General features: G+C 38.5%; 1 protein-coding gene across 16 annotated transcripts in view; it reads right to left on the bottom strand.

The window, feature by feature from the left end:
• Positions 1-12,078, bottom strand: part of PROM1 (prominin 1) — an 88,753-nt gene that overhangs the window by 2,720 nt on the left and 73,955 nt on the right. For 9 of the 16 annotated variants that reach the window (XM_075930693.1, XM_025178398.2, XM_075930689.1 and 6 more), the window contains 8 exons: positions 8,863-8,955; positions 7,366-7,419; positions 4,609-4,689; positions 4,441-4,509; positions 3,808-3,900; positions 2,133-2,248; positions 1,410-1,433; positions 979-1,047 (listed from right to left, as the gene is read on the bottom strand). In XM_075930693.1, the coding sequence (XP_075786808.1) occupies positions 979-1,047; positions 1,410-1,433; positions 2,133-2,248; positions 3,808-3,900; positions 4,441-4,509; positions 4,609-4,689; positions 7,366-7,419; positions 8,863-8,955 (599 nt within the window). The remainder of the gene's footprint in view (positions 1-978; positions 1,048-1,409; positions 1,434-2,132; positions 2,249-3,807; positions 3,901-4,440; positions 4,510-4,608; positions 4,690-7,365; positions 7,420-8,862; positions 8,956-12,078) is intronic. The other 7 variants (XM_075930699.1, XM_014580564.2, XM_075930698.1 and 4 more) reach the window with 2 other exon arrangements.

Here is a 12,078-nt window from a genome sequence, read left to right as displayed (position 1 = left end):
CTCACTATTCTTCATTTTTGTCAATTATTTATATAGCTTCTCAGTGAAAGAGCTCAGATGTATGTTTCAAAGCCAATTCATGAAGTCTCAGTTAAGTTCAGTGAGGTGAATAGTATTATCCCTGTTTGACAGAATGGGAATCCAAGGCACAGAGGTTAAGTGACTTGCCAGTGTCTCATAGCAAGTAAATAGATTCCACAAAACTACTGTTTCTCAGACTTGTGACTTAGCTATTTGGCCATATAGAACTGGACTAATTTTATACGTGGTGTAACAAAGATCCATCTTCCCCGCCACCCTTCCATATGCACTGGCCCATCTGTTGCCCTCACATAGCAAATGTTGCCTTTCTTCAGCTGTTTAGAAAGCTGCACCAAGGGCACAGGTTGGAGAGAAACACTATGTTAATTTGGAAAGTTACTGTAGCTACTCAATGCTTTTATAAAAGATGAGATTGTTGCGTGTTTCCTCTTCATCTTTCTGCTCTAGTGCTGCTTCTCCTTTGTAGCCTATTTCTAGACATCTCACAAAAAAAATTGAAAAAGCCAAACTAGAATTTAAAAAGGAATAATCTAGTAATGCTCCAGGTGTCCATTAAAATGGCATTTAATGGGTATTAATTCATAATTGCACCAATAAACTTTTTTAAAAAAGCATGAAAAAAAACCAGAAAAAAGTGAACATGCACCCCACGACCTTTTAATTGCTGAGTAATTTAATAGCTATTATTTTGGGACCACCTGGCACTAAGTAGAATCATGTGACCTTGAAACGTAAAATTCAATACTTAAAAATGACTGGGTACTAGTTTATGGTGACATTCAACATCAGCACTTGTTCTATCTAGTGAGCAACCATGCAAAAAGCAAATATTAAGTTAAACCATTCACTCTAAAATGTGCAGAAAATTGGATAGCTAATTAGCACAGTGCACTAAGCAAGGAAACATGAAGGCATGCAGTTTCAGACTTGGTTTACCTTGTCATAACAGGATTGCGTATACCATATAAATGCTCTTTATGATAACCATTATTACCATTTTCCATACTGTAACAAAATAAATACACCAAAAAGACTATGTTATCTACAAGATGCAATATGCACAAAATGGCTACAAAAACATGTTGGATGATGGTATTGTACTATATAAAAATAAGTTGTCTGTTTTGTAACATTATTTTTAATTTGCAGCCTGATACTATAGAATATCAAATAATTCTATAATAGTCTTATTTAACATGCTCCAATTTTCAATTATTTAATGGGGATATTTATGTTCAATTGAACCCTAACATTATAAAATATAATTAAACCAAACGTGTTGCTTTTTGTAGTGGAGAGTTACATTCTAAATATAAATCTTCACACCTTTGTAAAATAATTAAAAGATACCAGTAAAAATTGCTTACTTTTTCATGGGTATAGTTTCAACCCTAAAAAAAATATATAAAAAAGGAGAAGCAAATCAACTTAACACACTAGTAAGTCAATATTTGTTATAGCAGTACATGTCTTGCTGCTGCTCTATTCATTTGTGAATGTACATGTAAACTGACCAATGTGAAATAAAATCTGAAAAATGAAGTGCACAGATGTACTGAACAGCTAAAATAAAGAATAGAAAAATAGTAAAAATGAAAATAAGTAAAAACAGTTATCATAAAGTAAAATGCCAAGTCCCTGAGACAGAGGAACTGCAAGTGAAAAGGAAAGACTGGTTAGGGATAATCAGGATATTGAGCAAAAAAGGAAAGAATTAACACAAGGCAACTAGAAAGCAGGCATAAGTTATCCTAATGCTATAACTGAGCAAAGACAATCTGGAAATATTTTTAAATAAGGGTGTAAGAAGTTCTGAAGCCTTGAACCCACAAATTGCTTCTCATAGGCAGATCCTTCTACACTGTGGTACAGAGCCCCACTGTCTCAGTTATGATATGGAAATCTTCTTGTGTGGAGCACTTTGCAGGATGAGAGCCCATATCTGTTGTCTTTCAGAAGACACTGTGGTGCTCATTTTGCCAATAGGAAAGGTTTAAATAATGCACTGTATATTTTATATAAAATATTTCCTATTCGGGGAAATATCTGTATCTACTTTCTTTTTAGCCTACTTCAGATTATATACTTACTCATCATACACATCCTCCGTATCCATTCTACGATAATATTTAGATAGTTTTACAGCACAAATTATGGCAGGAATTAAAAATACCGAACAGCCCCCCAAACCAAACCAGAAGGTATTCTAGAAGACAAAAAACAAGAAAATAACATCAATAAAATACTGTATCAGTGTTGTAAACCATTGCTAGTTTTTTCCCTCACATTATTTCTTAGAACTTACGGGAAAATATAGAGTTGTAAATTGGCTTTTATTTACTAGCTAATGTTGCTACCCTTATTACTACTAGATTGTCAATTATGTGGTTTCTGGAAGCATACAGCAGAAGTCATCAGCATAGTCCATAACACTGCAGGTCCCTATTGACATGAATAATCAGTTGTTGAGGCCATCAGCAGAATGTTACTATTCAACCAGCCAGCTCCAAGCTGGAAGATATTTTGGGTCCCTAGAAATGACCTACTAGCCATGATTTTTTCCTGCATCAATAGTGAACAGCAATGGCCTTATTTATGTTTCCTATAACAAGCTGAGTTTTCAGCCCCTGAGAGTAGTTTCTGACTCTACTACTGCAGTTCACAACTGTGAGAAATTTCATTAGTGTACAGATTAGCTGGCCCCAGCTGTTAATTATATTTTAAGTCTGATTCCTATGAGCTGGAAGCAGCTTTGACTTGTATGTGGATCCAGCTGGGATCTTTCATCAAGAAAGATCTTGACCCATCTACAGTTAACTGATTTGGTGAGTGATATTTTTTCCTTCTCTGTTTCTGCAAAACAAAAGAAAAAGGTTCTGTAGTTTGCCTGGTGGTAGGTAATTGACTTGATTCTGGCAGGACAGCAGGTTTCAGAATTTCATATTAGCAGGATTAAGGCACTTCTGACTATTTAGAAAAGTAGAGGTGGTTCTTGTATACAAGTTCTGATTATTATTATTTGGTTCAGACCGAGGAAAAGAAAGAATTGGTGGGAGAGGTTTTAAGAGGTTTACAGATGCGCATTTTCCTTTAACACACACAAGCAACTTTTTAGGCACCTCTGAGTGTGAGAAAAAATTCCAAATAGCACCTCAGACATAATGAAGCTCTCCTCTGTACATGAATCAAGATTTCTTTTCTACAGGCCATCTGAAAAGAGTTTCTTTTCCTCACTCAAATGTTCGATTCCAGCAAAGAAGTCTGGAATTTCTCTCTTCAGTACTTTCCTTATTCTGATATTCTCAGAGCAATTATGGGTCAGAGTTGGATTGTCAGATCCAATCTTCACTGAATTTCAAGGAAGTTCAGATTCAAGTCCCTAAATCAGCATGTCCTCCAAAACATTTCTGATTCAAATGCAGATACTGAATGAGAATTGGTCTCTTTTCATATTCAAGATGGCAAAGTCGCATAAAAACAGTGGATTTTACAAGATTTCTGCCATTATTGGACAAAATCTAATTGGAATGTATTGAAACTCCAGCCTTGGAGTGGTTTCAGACCTGAACTCCATACCTTAAACTAAATTTAATCTAGATCTGAACACTTACTCCTTGGCCAAACTCAGATTTAAACAAGCTCCCTCATCAGAATAGCAGAGTCAAAGGATGATGGGCAGAGATTTATGGTCACAATTCAGTGCCAGTGCAAGCAAAAATTCCCAATTTAAGGCCCTAGTTTTGAAGAACAGGAAATATTTCTTACCACAGAATCAATTACATAGCTGCATAAAAAAATATCTACTGCAGTGTCTATCACGTTGGCAATAGGCTTGCACGCTGCTACGTCCATAGCAATCTACAACAGATTGAAATACTGTTCAAGTACCAGTAATTCACCAAGAAAAACCCTGCAATACCTAGAACAAGCTTTATCTGCCATTTACTAAGCGTCTGGTCTGTTCCCCCTCCAGCGCCCCCGCAAGCAAATTCCTGCAATATATTTTATCCCCGGAGTGCAAATCATGCCTTGGAGAATTAACTTCCTTTGCTCAGAACAAAAATAATTCTACTTCCTTTAAGACGAGGGTGAGCAAACACATAAACAAAGGCAGGCTTGGTGAGAAAAGTACAAATGGGACCGCTCTGTCACTTGCCCCCTAGAGAAACATCACTGTAATAACTTCATTTGCACACTGCTATGCACAGAAACAACTACTTGTTTCATTATATTTACAGTAGAAGGGAAACTCCATTTATAATAAAATACACTAACAGTTTATATTTTTTCCCTGTTCTGAGCACAAATGTTAAAAAACACATTTTAAAGTGGACTTATTTTGTTTAAATTCTTTAAATGCTTTGCCACAGTCCCCTCTAAGTAGTAAGGGCATCTTACCGACTCCATGACCCACTCAACATATTGTTCGAAGTAGCCTATTATCATATCCATGTACTTTTTTGTTTCCTAAAAAATTAAAAAACAAACAAATAAACAACTGCTTTCACATAAAACCTCTACACCACCATACTTTCATTTCATCTGTTCAAATGTAAGAAAGTTTACCTGGATGATAACCACTGAAGCATCGTTGTTTATGAGAAGTTGAGCAGCATCAACCGCACTAATCACATTTTTTACTTTTATCTGAAAAAGAATGTACATAAGACAGCTAAGCCCTTTTGGAGTTGTTTTAACAACACTGCTGGCATTGTCTTTTAGCCCTTTCTATAGGGAAAAAAGTATCATTGCCCTAAAAATGCTAAAGTCTGAGAAAAACATGACTCAATATGGTGAGGGCAATAGTAGGTCAACAATATCCTGAACTCCTGAGGATTCATTCAATACCAACATGGACCCCCTCACTACAACCCAATGCAGGCAAACCTATAATTAGACAGCTGTCCTTCCTGTTTTCTCTTTCATACTTTTACAACAGGTTGCCCTCCATTTCCCTTCCCTTCTGAGTAGAGATCCTCATCTCCTGGGCCATTCAGTCACTGCCTGGATCCCCACTTTACTTATAGACTGCATGACAGTTCAAGATAAGCCAAATCTTGCCTCAGAAAATAATTTTACAGTGTCACGGCAGAAGTATGCATGTGGAAAGGAGAATAGGGCAAAACTATCTCAGCTGTGGATTATTCTGTAGAGTGTTAAACTACTTAAAACATTTTGGTTCCTCCCCTTGCCACCTCTTTTTTAAAGCCAGACCACTTTCAATATCAAAAACACCCCGATAGCTCTCCAACAAACACACAAAGGATGATGTACTCCCAGCTTTACACTGAAGGTGAATTTAAAAAAAAAAGTTTCCAAGTTTCTGTTCCTTCCCTACAACCATCTGGGGGGAAGTCCTTTAGATGTGCCACCTCCTGGACACCAAATAGTCTGCACATCCAGGTCTAAGACATTCAAGCTCTGAATGAATTTTGTGCAGCTGCCATGCATGGGTGTGAAAGTGGCAAGAAGAACTAAAGCCGACAAGAAGCAATCAGGGTGACAATTGCTCTAATACTACTGGAGCTGGACTGTTGCTACAGGAGCTAAGACAGGCTGGTGGTAACAGGGAAAACTGCTGCCAGGACACTCTCCCGTCTGTTCCCGATACTCATGAGACTAACAGAGCATAAAGGCAGCTGCTCTCTTGGCTGTACAACCACTAGCCACTATGGAGAAGGAAAGCAGGTGGGCTGCCTTAGGGAAGCTCTGTCAAGCTCAAGTTTCCTGCAGTTTGGCAGAGACTGCAAGAATGAAGGGACAAGTTGGGCACACTGTACCAGAGGTAGAGGAGATGTCCAGCATTAACTAGACAGTGGATAGCATTTTACTAAGCACAGAAATGGGCTTATTTTTAACATGCAGCCAGGTAAGGCAATCCTCCCTCAATAATGAGGGAAATAAACTGCTGAGTAACTGCAAAATAATTTCAGCGAATTGTGCTGTGTTTTTGTAAGTGAGAATTAAAACATTACAAAAGCCTGTTTAAAAAATAGCCACAAAATATCTTTCCATCTGTGGGTGTCTCCTAGGCACTGTAACTACCTAGATAGATAATAATCAAATGAAACTTTGAACATCAAGTGCTTTACAGGGGGATGGGGACAGATGAGGAAACCAAGGCACGTTAACCTCTGTAGACCAGAGTTCAGGCCCTGAGATTCCCTGTCACAGACCTGCCAAGAGACGTGGAAATTGAAACATTGAGCACCACAATGCCTAACATTTTAGGTGCCCAAAACAAAACAAAACCAAAAAAACCACACCACAGGGACAACACTGATACACAAAACCTGAGTTAGACCCCTCAGCTCCCTACACAGTGAATAGGGAGACATAGGGACATTAGTCTGTGATCCTCAAAGTCAATGCACTAGGCTAGGTATTAAGCAAGCTAGCCAATGGGAGGTGGGGGAAAGGGCTGAAGCCTGGTGCATCTCTCTAAAGGCCACCAATGAATCAGTGGAAGATAAGCGTTTGGGTGCCTAAACTGCATGCAAGGCCCAAAACAAAACAACTCGTTTACTGAATAATTGAATTTTAGAGCAGTTTAATGTAAAAGTGGAACAGCTTTCATCAGAGTCTGCAGGAGCACCACCATCGGAATAGACTAGTGGCTAGGGTACTCACTTGAGATGTGGCAGATACCACTTCAAATCCCTTATCTCTTTGGGAAGGTGGGCAGCTTGAAACAGGAAGGTTTCAGATCTCAGGTGAATTCCCTAATTAAGTGTTCTGCGGGCAGTCATCCCCATTTGCCTTCATAGGCACTGACTTCTCTAGTCAGTAGATGCTTGGCCCCAGGACTCACCCTATCCCTTCCCCCAAGCTTCTTGCCCCAGAGCACCCACAGAGTTGGCACCTATGTTCCCCCTCCCCAGCCAGGCCTGCAGATGGGGACAAAAAGGGCTACCAGCAGTGGCTGGAGCCCTGGGCCCTTTAAATTCCCACCAGAGCCCTCGACAGCACCGAGGGCTGGCTGCCTCAGCCCGCCCTTCTGGGAGTGCAGAGCCAATTCCCCCAACCTTGCCCAGTGGGCTGGTGGGGTTGTCGGCCTGATGGGCCTGGTGAGTTCACACAAAAAAGGTGCTTATTCCTATTTTTCCAGGCTTGTGAACTGCTCTGAGGCTTAAGTGGGAGACAGGTGTCCGAAAAATGGAACTTAGTCGTCATCTAAATATCTTGTGCATTTCATTAAGTGTTACACTACTCCTGCTACCAAAAAGCTGTCAGTATAAAAATTTTGCAAATATTATGTCCTGTACGTTTGTGGTAGGATAGAGTTAAAGTAAATTAAGTTCTGATTGCCAGAGACTAACCTACCGTAAGTTCAGATGATGTCCTCTGAAGAAATCTAATGCTCTGATTTAAAGTGCTCTGGTTAAAAAAAAACAAACAAAAACAAACAAACAAACAAAAAAAACACAAGTAAGAATCCTCTTGCTTTACTGCAATGTAGAAGAACAAATCACCCAGATAATCAAAACTAATAACATTTTTATATACTTAATATTAGTACATTACTTGCATTATCCAAGAAATGATTTTCTACTAATGGAACTAGCAACCAGTATGTGTAAGAGAGATTCTAGGAGGGAAACAATGTTTTTCCTGAAGTACAGAGTAGTGTACAGAATAGGGTACTAGAAGAACGGAGGACTTGAAATGCAACTAAAGTTTGTAGCAGTAAGACTGGATATCTTATCTGAGGATAAGGGAGAATAGTTCAAGTTAAATCTCATTATAAAATAATATACTGTGCACACGTTTGGAAAGGAAAAAATCACTTACCCTAGCTTTTACATATTTCTTGACAGTCAGTTTTGGAAAAAGAAAAGATGAGAATAATTAAGAGTTAGTTAGAAAAGAAACAATGAAGGATCAGCAGATAAATGAGAGACCCAAGACTTCTCTACAAGAGGAACGCAGGGACAGAACTACATTTCTATTCAGAATTGTGTGTGTATATTGCTATATTAAACCCTACTCCTGAGAGGCACTGAAAGCCCCTGGGAAGATATTGACCTTCCCAATGCCCAGTGATTTCAGACAGTTCCTTGGGGCTTTCCAGGAGATGCTCATCACCTAAAAGAACTGGATCCCGAGGGGCTAAAATAATTTAAACTGAAAAATGTAAGCAGAATACACAGAGAAAAATTGGCAGAAGAGCTGTGATTTGAACTTGCTACTCTTTAAAACAAAAACAAAACAAAAACGTGCCTGGCAAAGCATGTTAGAGGGAACATTTTCATATATTTGAAAGGTCAAGGAAGAAGATTTTTCTTTGCTTGTAAACATTACCTTGTAGGACTTCAAACAGTACAAAACCCAGAAAGTAAACTAACCATTAAATAAATGTACAAATTATAGTTATTTTCTTTGACCAACATGAAGTGCAAAAAAGGAAATAAATTATGTGAAGTTAGACTATGTACTTCCCCCCCGCCTGTCCTACTGTATTGTTCTAAAATCCTACACATAAAAGTAGAAAATAAAAGGACAAAAGAAGTCGGGTTTTCACAATATTATGCAACAGTAGTAACAAAGGTAATGAATTTGTTATGCTAAAAATGCGCCTGACCTTGCTTTTAATTACATATGTACATACGCACGCATGCGTGCGTCATATGCCTTTATTTAGATCCAAAATATGCTTTTGCATTTTATAAGTATACATAAAAACATTAATATGGAATTTGCACAAAAGAAAAGAGTTATTTGTTATACAGTAAACTTCTGATATTCTACTATGTGGTTTGTAAAATATACCAATATTTTAATATAATTATATTTTCATAGTGCAACACTTCAATATTTTACCATAGATTGCTCCAGTGGAACAACTTGTTGATTATGAATCATTCGAATACTGTTTGCATGTCCTTTTAGTGCATTTTCCAGTGCTCCTTTGGGCTGCAAATGTAAACATAATAGTTCAGTTTGCTGAGCCGTGTGGTTTTTGTAAAGTGATATTTTTCAAAATCAAGACTCAGGCAAGACAAAGAAATGTCATTGATTGCTAATGCACATGTACAGTCTGCTCACAGCGCATAAAACAAACTGAAATATGCAACATATTGTACTACACATGCTACAACACTGGGAAAGCACCCTAAACACAGTAGAAATTTCAGTAACAAACCAATGTGTAGTTCTAATGTAGTCAGAAAAACGTTAGAACACCTATAATAATTCAATAGAATGATTTTTCACATAGGGCACATTTTCTTCTCTATATCAAAAGACATTACTTTTGCTCTAATGTCTGAAAGGCTCATTAAGAATGACTGATCTTATTAAGAGAATGCACCACTTATTTTATCCACTGTCTCTCAAGGTGCAATGGCGCCCTCCACTGGGACTATAGTTTTCCCTCTATAGATTAAAACAGTAACATGTAGGACTGGTACAGATTTAGGGATATCTAGTTTTTTGAAATATGTACAATTTTAAACAGTCATTTAATTTCAGGAGATTTCCATTCAGAAATAGTACCATCTTTGAAGGATTTGGCAAAGGAACATTTGCACCTTTTTTTCTGTTTAATGGCTCCTTCTTAGCTGAATAATTATGAAAATTAAAGCTTTGCAGTCAATTTCTAGACCTCTCTCCCCATAAAAAAGGGTTTATCTATACTCTGATAGAAGACCCACAGCACAATTTCGGTTGGCTCAGGTCAGCTTCCTAGAGTTGTGGTGATATAAAATTGCAGTGCAGACCTGACTCAGACAATAGGAGGGGCACTGGACTGAGGCTCCCTTACAGATGGGCCTAAAAACTATTTATTCAGGCAAAACAACTCAGCAAGTAGCAACCAATTACTTGTAAGAGGGAGGATCATTAGAACTACTGTCAGTCACCTCCAGCACCAGACATTACAGCTTTTTCCTCTGTGTTTCACACATTTATTTATAACTTTTTATGATCTTGGGGGTTCATTATGTAATGTGTTAGCATCTCATTTCCATGTTAACTCTCCTCTCCTGACATTACGGGTTTTGTTTCAGTTCAGACCAGTTGTTTCTAGCTTCTTATCTATCTTACCGTTTCTTGTTCTCAAACGGGATTGCTTTGCAATTTCTTACATGCACATGGTGATCCTCTTACACTTACGATACTAAGTGTTTTCAGAACACTCTTAAAATCCACAGTAGGCTTCTCTCATGCCTAAAATATGCTTCTTTGCACCCAATGTTCCCCACTGTGAAGCTGCAGAATCCTAATTCCTGAGTGCCTACATTTAATACATCTCCTTTTTCCCCTCAACTGCCAAACCTATATCTTAGCTTTCCAAATCAGTGCAATTAGCACAACTGCTATTATGGCTTGCACAATTACAGAATCCACTGATATCATGAATACCCACAGATATTCTCGGATTAGGTATACTAACTCCCACCATGGGGCATTTTCCAGTGTTTCTGGGTCACTTCCAATATTTACACTATTTCCTGGGTATTTACTCCTTCAGAAATGCACATTTAAATGCAATGGTGGCATGGCTCAACTTAACTGTATCAGAGTCTAGGGCAGCACCAATTAGAAGCACACTAGCTGATGCATTGTAGATCTCATTCTAGGGAAATAGAAAAGTTACCCCTTTTATCCAGGTAATTTTTCTTGGAACTAAACAGAACATTGGCCAGCAATAACACATGGATCTCAGAGCATGGGTTCCAGCCCAAGACTGAACATTTACATTGTAATTGTGTAGCCTCACAGTCTGAGATTTGGTGCCAAGGATTTTTTTTATCAGAGTAAATATATGAATATATGTCAACTAGTTCATTCAGAAAGACTCTCTCCCCCATTCAAATCCCAATCCTTTGCTGAGAATGCGGATGACAACAAGATCTTGCTTTTCTCTCCCATGTAGAGAAGGAAATAGGCCAGATTTGTTTTTAAAACTATAACTTGCTTTTAATTTGTTCACAGTGCAGAGAAGAGGAAAATCGGTTCTCTCCCCAGTGAAGTAGTTTGTCAGTGGGATGAGTGGGAAGAGAGACAGCAGCTTCAAGAAGGCTGGTAGAACTAGGACCCTACCAACGAGCAGCAGTCATTTCTTATTCGTGAATCCACTTACTGTACAACTAACACTTGTCTGTGATGTGGATACAGAACTATTGATGAAAACAGATGCCTGCAATGTGTTAGCAAAACCCAGTGCTGAACATGAGCAATAAGTAAAAGTAGACCAGGAAACTGAGTGGTGTACCAGTTCAGCTTTGGCCACAGGTCCTTTTTAGACTATAGACATCCCTAGAATCTGTGCTCCTTAGGGAGAAAAAGCAACAGCCAAAGGACTCCTAGTGGGGCTAGACAATTCAAGGTATTCAGCAAGAATACCAGAAACAAGAGCCATCAACAGGCCTAGATGTCAACTGTCCTGGGGAAGACACTCTAGAATCCCTGGTGGGACAGCTCACTGTGGACACACTGAGAGTGAATCCCCAGGCCTGTAACAAACAACCCAACCGTTCAGGGGAAGTAATACAGGGAGGCAAAAAACAGAAGAATGTGCAATAAAGAGAAACCAAATTGCTGTAGTGGCCGAACAGATGTTGAAGGAGTGGGCTGATAAGCAGTCAGAAAGCATTCCGTAACCCTCAAGTGTGGCAGATTAAATGTACCAACTGCTATTAGCAAGACATTAGCAAATGAGGTTTAGTTCAGTTCCTGTACTATAGCTGCCAGATAAGTCCCTACACATAAAATCTCCAACTATATTGCTTGCATTCCTCCAAACTTCACCTAAACATCCAGAGCTATCTAAAACAGCATGGGATCATAAAATACAAATATCCTTAGATGCTAGGGTCAATTTCAAAGCAATTGCGCTTCCCTGCATGGATTCCAATGCATCATGTTGTTCCATCAACGATCGCATCCATTACTCTGATTGGCATCGCCAAGGAGTACTAAATACAGAGCAGGAAAACTTCCACAGTGACAAATAAGGCATTTTAGTACTGTATACTTAACAGCAGACTCGATCTTTTCTCTACATTTTTTTAAAGCACCCACAACCAAACTATA

Source organism: Pelodiscus sinensis, chromosome 5, assembly GCF_049634645.1.
Source record: "Pelodiscus sinensis isolate JC-2024 chromosome 5, ASM4963464v1, whole genome shotgun sequence".
Taxonomy (NCBI): Eukaryota; Metazoa; Chordata; order Testudines; family Trionychidae; genus Pelodiscus; species Pelodiscus sinensis.
Note: the sequence above shows the minus strand (reverse complement) of the source record. Positions and strands in the feature narration are given on the sequence as shown.